General features: G+C 39.3%; 1 protein-coding gene across 2 annotated transcripts in view; it reads right to left on the bottom strand.

Moving 5' to 3' along the window:
- Positions 1-12,856, bottom strand: part of LOC131965171 (E3 ubiquitin-protein ligase RNF123) — a 116,621-nt gene extending 103,765 nt beyond the window's left edge. The window contains exons 1-17 of one of the 2 annotated variants that reach the window (XM_059328479.1): positions 12,702-12,856; positions 10,812-10,956; positions 10,645-10,726; positions 8,626-8,705; positions 7,763-7,863; positions 7,427-7,481; positions 7,242-7,327; positions 6,735-6,821; positions 6,581-6,648; positions 5,716-5,841; positions 5,497-5,611; positions 5,130-5,234; positions 3,711-3,836; positions 2,406-2,498; positions 2,239-2,312; positions 1,603-1,720; positions 1,404-1,503 (exon numbers count right to left, since the gene is read on the bottom strand). In XM_059328479.1, the coding sequence (XP_059184462.1) occupies positions 1,404-1,503; positions 1,603-1,720; positions 2,239-2,312; positions 2,406-2,498; positions 3,711-3,836; positions 5,130-5,234; positions 5,497-5,611; positions 5,716-5,841; positions 6,581-6,648; positions 6,735-6,821; positions 7,242-7,327; positions 7,427-7,481; positions 7,763-7,863; positions 8,626-8,705; positions 10,645-10,726; positions 10,812-10,893 (1,498 nt within the window). In that variant the 5' untranslated portion in view covers positions 10,894-10,956; positions 12,702-12,856. The remainder of the gene's footprint in view (positions 1-1,403; positions 1,504-1,602; positions 1,721-2,238; positions 2,313-2,405; positions 2,499-3,710; positions 3,837-5,129; positions 5,235-5,496; positions 5,612-5,715; positions 5,842-6,580; positions 6,649-6,734; positions 6,822-7,241; positions 7,328-7,426; positions 7,482-7,762; positions 7,864-8,625; positions 8,706-10,644; positions 10,727-10,811; positions 10,957-12,701) is intronic. The other variant, XM_059328480.1, reaches the window with a different exon arrangement.
- Between the last annotated feature and the right edge of the window lie 600 nt (positions 12,857-13,456).

Here is a 13,456-nt window from a genome sequence, read left to right as displayed (position 1 = left end):
GCAAAATATCTGTACACCAGAGGAGGTGAATGGGATGACCACCTCAGGCAGGTTGAATTTGCATACAACACAAGTGTTCACTCCTCCACCAAACACACCCCTTTCTTCCTGGCCCATGGAAGGGAGGCCCGTTTGCCTACTGATCTCCTGCTTGGACATGCTCCAGGAGTCACAAGTGCCACTCCAGGTACTCCAAGTGAATATGGCAATTCTGTACTAAAAAGACTAGGCACTGCTTTTCATTCTGTTGCTCATGACATTGAAATAGCAGGTGCTCAACAGAAGCACTACTATGATCGTCAGTTGAAACACACAGCCTATGAAGCAGGTGATTTGGTATGGGTTGATCTTCCAGCCCTTGCCAGACAAAAGCTGTCACCTAAATGGACTGGCCCTTTCAAAGTGCTTAGATGCTTCAACTCAGGCACAAATGACATTGGAGTAAACTATGAACTGTTGGACCAGCGAGATCCTAGAGCTAAGCCTAAGGTCATTCACTACAACCGCCTGAAACCTTATCGCTCAGCCTGGTCAGCTGAACAGACTTGTCCTTCACCTTCAGGACGGACGCCACCAGTACATGTCCCTGGTCCCCCACAGCTTACTGCGCTCTCAGGCAGCAGACCTTATGTTTACTGGGGCCAATCCACACGCCCAGTTAAAGCTCAGACTGCTGGTTTTCCTGTGCCCCAGGGAGCTGCTCGTACCTCAACACCAGGGGGTGACATTGCTGCAACAGGATCTGTCAGTGAACTGTCCCCTGTTGTTCAGCCTTCATCAGATGTGAGGACCAGGTCTGGACGTTGTGTGCGTCCCCCAGAGCGTTACAGGCCTGGTGACTGACCTAATGCTCATTCCTAATGTTTGCCTAATATGTTTGAGCAAATGGACGATACATGACTGTTCTGGACATACACAAAAAAAAAAAAAAAAAAAAGAGAAAAAGTTACTGTGTATGCCGTTGTTTTATTCATTGTTTCCATATTGTTGTATTGCCCTCGGTTATTTTTTATGTGGGGTTATGTATGTGTTGTGAGTCCACATATTTGGAAGCGAGGACGCTTCTTTTGTGAAGGGGGGACGATATGTAAGAGTGAAAATGGGATATATATTAATAATACAGTGATAGAAACCTTATGTTCTTTCCTGGTGTTACAGTAAGGTTAAAATACTGTTATAATGTTATTGACCTGGGGGGCGCTGTTCAGCCGGGCAGTAGTGGTCATGTGGAGAAGAGAGGGAGAAGAAGAGAGAGTTGTATGGAGAGGGACTGTGAATGTACTGTGCGTTGAAAAGAGGCTGACTAAAAGTTATGAAACAGACCCGGACTGTGTTGAACTGATTTCTTCCTTCATATCTACCCACGTCGCTTACAATAATAATAAAGAGATAATAATAATAACCTTCGATCCTCTTCTTCAGTCTCAGGCAGCCTCTCTCGTACGCTCGCCGTCTCAGACGCTCGTCTGCACTCTCGTCTTTGGGCTCACGCTCGTCTTTACCCTGAGAGACAATAAATACAGAGTCACCATGGAAAGACTCTGTCCCCCGAGACATCCCCGTGGACAGAATGTGTCCCCTGATGTCCCCGTGGACACTCACCTCCTTGTCGAAGTGCGTGGGCCACCAGGTGGTGGGGATGAGCTCCTCTAGCCCCGCCTCCTTCACCCGCAGAGGAGTCTTTATGTAGAAAAACACCACGGAGCGCAGCACGTCAAACGTGTCGCCAGTCAAGAACAACACTGACTAGGGGACACAAGTGTCCCTGCAGGAGAGGACAGAGAGGACAGAACTGTCTCTGCAGGAGGACAGAAGTGTCTCTGCAGGAGAGGACAGAGAGGACAGAACTGTCTCTGCAGGAGGACAGACGTGTCTCTGCAGGACTAAAGAGGACAGAAGTGTCTCTGCAGGAGAGGACAGACATGTCTCAGCAGGAGGACAGAGGGGACAGACGTGTCTCTGCACAAGGACAGAAGTGTCTCTACAGGAGAGGACAGAGAGGACAGACGTGTCTCGACAGGAGAGGACAGAGAGGACAGAACTGTCTCTGCAGGAGAGGACAGAGAGGACAGACATGGCTTGACAGGAGAGGATAGAAGTGTCTCAACAGAACTAAAGAGGGCAGCTGTGTCTCAGCAGGAGGACAGAGAGGACAGACGTGTCTCTGTAGGACTAAAGAGGACAGACGTGTCCCAGAGGACAGAGAGGACAGACGTGTCCCAGAGGACAAAAGGATATAGTACGTTGTTGAGCAGGTACTTCCTGGACTTCTCGTGGTGCAGGATGGCCGTGGTGAGACGCAGGTAGTGGATCTGAGACAGAAAATAAAGAAAAATTATAAATCAATCAATCAATCAATCAATCAATCAATCAATCAATCAATCAATCAATCAGTGATATGTCACCTGGAAGCCGAGGTCGGGGATGATGGGAGAGAAACGATACGCTCTGAGCAGAGACATCATCAGCTGCTTCAGACACTCACTCACCTCGTAGTCCTGGAGAAAGGGACAGACAGGGACAGACAGGGACAGAGAGAGACAGAGAAGGACAGACAGACAGATAGACAGACAGACAGACAGACAGACAGACAGGGACAGAAAGACAGACAGGGACAGAGAGACAGAGAGGGACAGAGAAAATATATAACATAACATGTCCAATTATATCAATTTACAGATTTCAACTTATTTATGGTTAATATTTGTAATAAAAGTGATTTTTAAGCTTTTTTTAAATAGCATTTACAATAATCTCTGCGGTGTGAATATTCTGAAGAGTTAAAAAAAAGTTTGTTGATCTTTCAATTATAATCCTGTTGTCACGGGGTTCTTTTTCCAACCGCGTCAAAAATTTAAGAATCCAGGCTTAGTCGGAAAATTAAGGTTAAGTTTTTGATTCTCCTCCTCACCAGGTGCAAACAGTGCCAATATGTACAAATCAAACAAATTAGTAAACAATTAAAATTAAGTAAATGAAGCAAAAATGCTCTATATACAAGTACCAAAACAAAAAGAAAACAAAAATGAGTTCTTCAATCACTCAATTTTTCACAATATTCAATAAACTTCTCAATTGACTGTTACCTCCTATGTAACCAACCACTCTCTCCCAGATCAGGGCTCTGGCTTCCTCTTATATAGTGGTAGCTCCTCCCCCTAGGACTAATGCATTTCTATGAAAATAACTTAAACATATTTTAAACAACATAAACAACAGTTTATTTCACAGGTAATCATCACCCACATTATACAAAAATTCCCACAGTTTGGTCACAGTTTTTCTTCCAAAGAAACTGTCTTTTACCCGGCAAATTGACAGAATTAATAAAAACAATTTACGCCGCATCGCACGATCACATAATGATTGGCGTCATCTTCCTTTATAATGACACCGGTCCTGACGCCCTGTTTCTCCGCCGGAAATTGGCAGGTAAGTAAGAGCGGCGCATCTCTACACACCCGGTAGGTTTTACATGTTTGTCTATGCATTCATATTAGAGCTGCCAAGTGTGCACCTTTGGCCGCGCTATTGTACAGTGAAGGGAAGGGGGATTTGTGCTTTGTAACGTCCATTTAGCGAAGAGCGGGAACGGGGAACGATGTAGAGTATGTGTCTGTGTGTGTCCGCTGCATGTGTGTGTGTGTGTGTGTGTGTGCCGCGGTCAGTGACGGGACTGCTCCGTCACACCTGTTTTATTTATATTTTACCTCCATCAGCAGCCAGAAGAGGTCGAGCAGCTGCTGGATCAGAGGATGTTCATCCACCGAACCTCCACCCTCCAGGATCCCCAACAAGAAGTTCATCAGCACGTCCTCCACCAGGTACACCTTACACTATAAGAAATATCACCTTAGACTGAGAATAAATATCACCTTACACTATAAGAAGTATCTCCTTACACTGTAAGAAATATCACCTTACACTATAAGAAATATCACCTTACACTGTAACAAATATCACCTTACACTGAGAATAAATATCACCTAACACTAAGAAATATCACCTTACACTGTAAGAAATATCACCGTAGACTATACAAATATCCCCTTACACTGTAAGAAATATCTCCATACACTGTAAGAAATAGCACCTTACACTGTAAGAAATATCACCCTACACTGTCAAAACTATCACCTTACACTGTAAGAAATATCACCTTACACTGTTTGGAATATCACCTTACACTGTAAAAAAGTCACCTTAAATATCACCTTACACTGCAAGAAATATTACCTACATTGTAAGAAATATCACCTACACTGTAAGAAATAATCAGCATCAATCATAAGAAAAGAAAAAGTTGAATTTCTCTGATCATTTATTTTACGAAAAAAATTAATAAAATACAATCTAAAAACAACATTTTGTTGCTGATATGAAAATATATTTTTAATCAACCTTCACTGTTGTCAGCTCTTTTTCCTGATTGAAGCTTTCAAACATTCAAAACCAAGAGAAATTAGAAAATCTGACAATAATTCCTGATTTTACACTTTCTGGTGATGAGAAATGGTGAAATGTTGAGTTACACTGCGGCATTCAGAGGGTTAAAGACACTGTGTTTATGTTACAGCTGTTTAATGAATCATGTTTCATGTTTCCAGTGTGTTGTTTTGACCCTGAGCTCGGTCTGTCAGGCTCTCTGAGCAGTTCCTGATGAGTCCAGCAGAGGGAGACACACTGTGAGTCTCAACACTTTGAGACTTTGAAGTCTGTTGTTTTAACAGTTTCCTGCCTTTGTCCTTCCAAAATAAAAGTATGTTTCTGCATGACATGTTAAAATCAGCCCTAGCAGAAAAATCTGTTCTACACCATATTAACCTTATTTATTTATTATCAACCTTATTTATATAAATGTTGCACTTTTTCACAATTTCCCCTTTATTGGAAAATGTATTCCACTTATTTATATATATTCCTATAAAGTGTTATATAGGGGAATATCTATTTAAAAAATGTGTTTACTTATATGCATTTACATTTTATCCACGTTCCTCCTTTATTTACCTTTTATTCCCTGAACACTGTCAGCAGGCTGACCACACTGACTTCTCACACACCTACAGTAATAATAATAATAATAATAATAATAATAATAATAGTAATAATAATAATAAAAAAATCACCATAAGAGGAGCGAAGTGGTTGAAGATGTGAGCAAGCGTGACGAGGACGGTCGGTTCACCGTGAAGTCTCCACACAGAACAATCCTTCTCCAGGAGACGCTCCTCCTGCACACACCCACACACCCACACACACACACCAGATACACACACACACACACATACACCAGACACACACAAACCAGATACACATATACACACACATGGTTAAACAGAACTTAAACACAATAAACATCTATTCTGATCTGAGGTCAGGTGAGGTCAGGTGTGTTCAGATGTGTTCAGTTGTTCAGGTGAGGTCAGGTGTGTTTGGGTGAGGTCAAGTGTGTTTAAGTGAGGTCAGGTGAGGTCAGGTGAGGTAAGGTTTTACCTGTGTGTCGATGGTGGTGGACAGGACGTTCTTCATGTACCCCAGCAGCTGCTGAGCCTTCAGCAGGTCAGCGGTGGGAGGGTTCTGCAGCGGCAGGTAGCCATCCACAGGGTACGTATCTCACACAGGTTAAAGAACACTCCACAGGTGAACAGGTGAACAGGTACTTCACATATCAAACACACACACAGTTTGAAAATACACACTCTGAGAGGATATCTTAGCGGTCTGCTGCCGAAGTTAAAGGCCACCGACTCTTTGAAGGACAGGCTGATGGCCGGGAAGTACGCCACGCCAGGACCCATCTTTATGTTGGTGAACGCCATGCCCAGAGACTGACCATTCCTAACACACACACGCACACATACATATACATGTTTAATCTCCTCCAGAATCCCACATTCAGACACCAAGAGAGAAATCCATGCTGTTAGTTTCAGAAACTTTTGACATCTAGTAGATTTGTGTATTTTGTGTGATTGTTTGGCAGCACTTGTGTTGTGTTGCTGCTTATTGTGAATCTAGTGAGTCAGCCGTCCATCCTCTGAATGCTCCAGGTCTTTAGTTTGTGGTTGTAAAGTTTCATGAGGCTGTGATTATCCTGGAGGTCACAGCAGCTCATTTTCTACACTGAGCTCAAGTTTCACTAACTAACATCTTCACACATGAAGAAAATTGGGCTCATTGAATGCACAAGAGCCTTAGCTTTTTCCAGTCAGACCCCATTTATGCAGCTCACAGAAAGATATCTGCAGGTCAGTTATTAAACAGTCGAGGGATTTTAGGATGCCTTAATACAAATATATGCTGCCTCACATAGGGCACCAATAATGTAGGGATTTTATCTCAAGCAGTTATAGGATACCTCATGCAACAGGGCAAAAGGGGTAAATCATAAATGTAATCCCTCCCATAAGGATATCAAATATGTGAGGATGAACTTTGTGAGATTGGGCTTATGGAATCCACAAGAGTCTCAGCTTTCCAGTCAGACCCGATTTATGCAGCTCACAGACTGTTTAGGGGCCCCAGGTTGCACAAAGATTCACTGAGAGCTTTATGAACTGACTGTTGATTTACTCACAGACAGAACGTGATGGTTCCTTCATCCAGGTCGATCAAACAGCTGACGATGTCTCCAGCCGCCCACGACTGAGGACACACACACACACTGTCAGCACCCAGCACCCAACAGTAACAGAAACAGTTTTAGTTACAGTCACAGTGAACAGGTTCACCTTTCCATAGTTGGTGGTCGTCACGTTCCACTTCCTCACTCTGTTTCCATCGTAGGCGTACGAGTCCGGAGTGTCCCCGACTCCCTCCTGAACACACACGCACACGCACACACACACACACACACACACACACACAATCATCAATCAGAGTGTAAGGCCAGTTTGTGTTTGCACATTTCTACAACAACAGCAACGATGGTCCAAATAAACCAGACAGCCTTTAACATGTCAGTAAGTGTGTGTGTGTGTGTGTGTGTGTGTGTGTGTGTGTGTGTGTATGTGCATGTGTATGTGCCTCTACATGTGTGTGTGTGTATGTATCTCTGCTTGTGTGTGCGTGTGTGTGTCTCTGCATGTGTGTGTGTGTGTCTGTGTCTGTCTCTGCGTATGTGTGTGTGTGTGTGTGTGTGTGTGTGTGTGTCTCTGCATGTGTCTGTCTCTCCGTATGTGTCAGTGTGTGTGTGTGTGTGTGTGTGTGTGTTTGTGTGTGTGTGTGTGTGTGTGTACCTCCTGGTTGAAGCGACAGTTGAGGGTACACCAGCCGATCTGCATCAGACCCTGAGAGGAGATCAGGACCTCGTAGGCCCACTTCCCTTCAGACATACACACACAGACTCAGGGTGTTTATAGGGACGTTACAAATTCTGATTATTATTAATGTTTCACATCAACATGTTTGTATATGTACAGACCTTTATAAACACAGGTGGTGGCTCTGATGGAGCTGAAGTTACTGTGGCCGATCACCTGCAACACACAAACACACACACACCATTTGATCTGACTGTAAATAATCACTATATATCATAATATAGAACAATAACTATATATAACATAACTACATAGGAAAATTAAGATTAAAGTTGTTTTAAACCAAATTCATTTCACGTGGTATCAGCAGTTGTGTTCTCAGCTGACCCTGTCAGACAGACAGTCTCTTAATATTATTATTATTATTATTATTATTATTATTCATATATTCAGTAACATGTCTGATCCTCAGGGAATCAGCTCTTCAGATGTTTTACCCCCAGCAGGTCATCGTCTACAAACAGGAGGCCTTCAAACCCGCTGGTGTGATCCAGGACCACCGGCTGAGGACCCAAACGCCCCTCCACAGGCTGGTCTGCTGAGAGAGAGACAGAGACAGAGAGACGGAGACAGAGAGACAGACAGAGACGGAGTGAGACAGACAGACAGACAGACAGACAGACAGACAGACAGACAGACAGACAGAGAGTGAGTGAGACATGAGGAGGACGATTCCTGAGTGACATCACATGAAGCTTATTACATTGTATTGCTAACTTGTCATGTGACCTGTAGGCCTGTCACAATAATTACTATGTGGACTTATCGTTCCATATATAAAAATGGACGCGATAGTTGTTTTCTGGACTCAATATATTTACTTTTTGTGCTTTTTTGTTTTTAAAGTAAAGCTTCAAATGTTTGACAGGCAGCATGAATTGTCAAAATAAACCTATATTTCCCAAGCAGCCATTCCAGCTGTTTGTATTATTGTGATAATAAAATAAAATAATACATAAGGTTTATCTCAGTGCAATGCTTTGTTAACAGAGCCTGAAAGTCTATTTTATCTGTTTTGGTTGTAGTTTATGTATTTATGTTTTATTTATCTAGGATATTTTAATGTTAAAAATTAATGCTGTGGAAAAGGATGTACTTATTATGCTCTGCTATCGTTATAAAACTAAAACAATACTATCGTTTATCATGATAGTTTATGGGAAAATATATCGTCCTAACAAATGTGTAATGGTGACAGGCCTAGTGACCTGATGACATCATCAGAGGGTTAACATCCGATCAGCTGATCAGTGAGCTGGATGTTTATTAAAGCTTGGTGTGTGTTGTGTCTCTGACTCACCTCTGCTGTCCTCGGCTGCATCCCCCTCAGACAGGAGTCTCTCCAGGTGAGCACCCAGGTCCTGGAACCCCAGAGGCTTCCTACAGGAGGAGGAGGAGCCACAGTAACACAAGTAACACACCTGCTGTCAGGTGTTGTTTGAATCAAGTAGCACAAATGCAGTAAATATCCACTTTATTTCTTAACCCTCTGAACCCAACGAGCCGTTTCAGTCACATTCTCCTCACTTGTATTTCACTGCAACATATGAAATATATTTAAATATATATGAATCAATTCAAATCTATATAAATCTACTTAAATCTATATAAATCTATATAAAATCTATATAAATCTATATAAATTCCATATAAATATATATAAATTCTATATAAATCTATATAAAATATATATAAAATATATATAAATCTATAATATATATATATAGATTCTATATAAATCTATATAAAATCTATATGAATCTATTTAAATCTATATAAATCTATTTAAATCCATATGTATCTATTTAAATCTGTATAAGTCTATATAAATCTATTTAAATATAAATAAATCTATATAAATATTTATATAGATTGAATAAATGTATCTGTTTTTACAGTTCTCTGTGATGAACATTTGATGGATTTTGGGTGATTTTTTAAAGAAAACAAACCTCTGAAAGCAGTTGGTGTTCAGAGGGTTAACTGAATTTTTCATGACTTGTTATTGTTGATAAACAATTAATTGTTTAATTGTAAACATCAGTTCCACCTGGTCCTCACAGAGAGACAAAGTCTGGAATAAACACTGTGTGTGTGTGTGTGTGTGTGTGTGTGTGTGTGTGTGTGTGTGTGTGTGTGTGTCTATGTATAGAGCTGCTGGAGGTAACATGAAGCTGTGGGGCTTAAGGAAATAGGCCAGGTCAGGGTACCACACACACACACGCACACACACAGAGTTTCAGCAGCTGTGTGTGTGTGTGTGTGTGTGTGTGTGTGTGTGTGTGTGTGTGTGTGTGTGTGTGTGTGTGTGTAATGACACATCAGTTTATGTGACTTGTTGACTCTCAGCTTCACCTGACTCTCCACCGTCCATCCCACAACAACCTGAGAACCTTTAAAACACCTTACAAATAAAAGGTATTATTATTTACTTATTATCATATCATTACTATCATTATTATTACTATTATTATTACTATTAGCATTATTAGTATAATTTTTATTATTATCATTATTATTATTATTATGTCATTACAGATATTATTATTCATATTATTAGTATAATTTTATTATTTTTATTAACATGATCATTATAATAAACATCATTATGTTTTATTATTATTTTTATGATTTTTATTAACATTACTATTATTATTATTATCTGCATTATTCATTTATTATTAACATTATTATTATCAGCATTATTATTATTATTATTAGTAGCAGTAGTAGCAGTAGTAGTATTAGTATTATTATTATATTATAATAAACATAATTATTATTTTATTATTATCATTTTTACAGTAATGAGCTCCCTGTGGCTGACTCTGATCTTGTCAGTGATATTTAAATAAAAACACTCAGTGATTGATATGTTTGTGCTGGAACACATTGCTGGAGAAATGATGATTCTGCTACCAGACAGAGACTCAGCTTCAGTTTAACACATGTAACACATTCTGTTTTATTTTGGTGTGTTAATTCATACTGAGTGTGTTATAGAGTAATAACTACACTAGAGACACAAACACACTGACAGCGACTCCAAAAACGACTGTTTCTGTCACTGAGTCTGGTGGCTGGGAGCAGACAAAGATGTGTTGCTGATCTGAAAATTATCGTATCAGTTTCAGTGATTGTTATATTTATAACATTTCCTCTTCTCCACCTGCTGTTGACAGATGTTTCTGAGGGAGCTGAAGATGTGATCTGTGATCTCTGACATCAGACTGCATCATAAAAACAAGGTTTTATCCATAGACTGTAAAAAAATACTTGATAAAAAAGATAAATATATAATATATAAAAAAAGTTTTACCTGAGCGAGGCGAGGGCTGGTCCCTGTCTGGAGGGAAACACATGATGCAGGTAGTCGCTCAGCAGCTTCTCATTCACGATACCTGGAGACAACAGAGACAGACAGAGTATCACCTGAACTGGACCTGAGTGTGTGTGTGTGTGTGTGTGTGTGTGTGTGTGTGTTACCTGTGGCTCGGGGTTTGTCTGTGTCTGAAGCCAGTCTGTAGTTTCTGCGGGTCAGAGCGGTGCCGCCTCCTTTCGAGCTCATACTGTCTCCTCACCCAGAGACACCTGGGGCACCTGGAGATACCTGGGGCACCTGGTCCAAGCACTGCTGAGACACAGAGGGACAACTGTCAATGTAAAAATGACTAAAAAAAGACACACAATGACAAAAAAAGAGGCAAAATTTTGCAAAAAATGACACAAAATTATCCGAATAGAAACAAATTGACCAAAATAGATGTAAAAATGATCAAAAAAGACACAAAATGACCAAAAATACAGTCATGGAAAAAATTATTAGACCACCTTGTTTTCTCTTTGCTTTCTTGTTCATTTTAATGCCTGGTAAAACTAAAGGTACATTTGTTTGGACAAATATAATGATAACCATAAAAATAGCTAATAAGAGTTTAATTTAAGAGCTGATATCTAGACATTTTAACATGGTTTTATTGATAATGATTTTGGTTATTATCAAGAATGTTTCCATGACTGTAGATGTACAAATGACCAAAAAACATACAAAATGACCAAAAATAGATGTAAAAATTACCACAAAAAAAACCACACAAAATGACCAAAAAAAGATGAAAAAATGAAAAAAAAAAACACACACACACACACACACACACACACACACACAAAATGACCAAAAAATTACACAAAATTAACGAAATAGAAACAAATTGACCAAAAATAGCTGTAAAAATTACAAAAAAAACACAAAATGACAAGTTGAGACACAAAATGACAAAAAAAATGACTAAAATGACTAAACTAGCCCAGAAAACTAAAGGTACATTTATTTACAAATACTGTTTTTGTATGTTTACAGTAATGCTAAATGACTTGATAATGATTTTGGTTATAATCAATAAAACCATGTTAAATGTCTAGATATCAGTTCTTAAATTAAACTCTTATCAGCTATTTTTATTGTTATCATTATATTTGTCCAAACAAATGTACCTTTAGTTGCACCAGGCATTAAAATGAAAATTCAAAATTAGAGAAAACAAGGTGGTGTAATATTTTTTTCCATGGCTGTATTTTTGATCATTTTGTGTCCTTTTTGGTCATTTTTACATCTATTTTTGGTCAATTTGTTTCTATTTCGGAAATATTGTGTAATTTTGGGTCATTTTTCCTTCTTTTTTTGTCATTTTGTGTCTTTTTTAGTCATTTGTAGATCTACAGTCATGGGAACATTCTTGATAATAACCAAAATCATTATGAATAAAACCACAGAAAATGTCCAGCTATCAGCTCTTAAATTAAACTCTTATCACCTATTTTTGTTTTTATCATTATATTTTTCCAAACAAATGAGCCTTTAGTTGTATGAGACATTAAATGGACAAGAAACTGAAGAAAACAAGGGTCTAATATTTTTTTCCATGACTGTAAACATATACTCACTGTATTTGTATTAACACTTTTATTGCTGATACTGATAACTACAACACGCTGAGAGTACTTTAACTGCAGTATGTATCAGAGTACTTGTTGTCTGAAAGATGTTAATACTGTATATTTAATGTATTTAATCTATAAACACAGTAAACAACAACAGATCTGAGCCTGACAGCTTCTAGCCGCACTGAGCTAACGTAAGCAGTGTATAAACAGTCCTGTGGGGTGAACCAGAGACCTGGCCCCGGTCTACTGTGAGCCGAACCCCCGGTCCGGTCTGTCCCGGTGTGGATCATCACCGGGACGCGGGCTGCTGCCGGTAACCGGCCGGCTAAAGGCTCACACACACAAACACACTGTTTTACTAAGCGGCTTCAGCAGCTAGCGGCTAGCAGCTAGCGGCTAGCGGCTCCGGGTCGACGCTCCGGCGGCTCTGACCTGCTGCTGCCCGCCGTCACTCGCTGCCTCCGGCCGCGGTCCGCCCGGTCCGCCGCTGACGGTGTGGAGGTCCGGAGGGTTTTCAGGCTGCTATCCGCAGGATAATCAACATTTCTACCACAACAGTCAACGCCTCTACGGGACGGAGCGCGGGCTGGGACAAACTATGCACCTCGGCGGAACGCGAAGCTGAAAACATGAGGTTCAGATATATATATATATATATATATATATATATATATATATACATATATATATATATATATATATGTATATATATATATATGTATATGTATATATATATATATATATATGTATGTATATGTATATATATATATATATATATGTATATGTATATATATATTATTGTAATAAACATATATATGTATATGTATATGTATATATATATATATATATATATATATATATATATATATATATATATATATATATACATATATATATATACACACACACACACACACACACATACACAGGTGCATCTCAATAAATTAGAATATGATAGAAAACTTAACAGAATTAAACATTTCATGTCTTCATATATTTAATTTATTTAACGAAGTTAATATTACAAAAAACAATTTTAAAAAGTCTGTTTAATATGGAAATGTTGGCCTCTGAAAAGTCTGTCTATGTAATTGACTCAATACTTGATTGGGGCTATTTGTCTTGAACTACTGGAAATAGACTTTCCATCAAATTCTAATGGATGATCGACAGAATATATATATATA

The sequence above is a fragment of the Centropristis striata genome, chromosome 3, assembly GCF_030273125.1.
Source record: "Centropristis striata isolate RG_2023a ecotype Rhode Island chromosome 3, C.striata_1.0, whole genome shotgun sequence".
Lineage (NCBI taxonomy): Eukaryota > Metazoa > Chordata > Actinopteri > Perciformes > Serranidae > Centropristis > Centropristis striata.
Note: the sequence above shows the minus strand (reverse complement) of the source record. Positions and strands in the feature narration are given on the sequence as shown.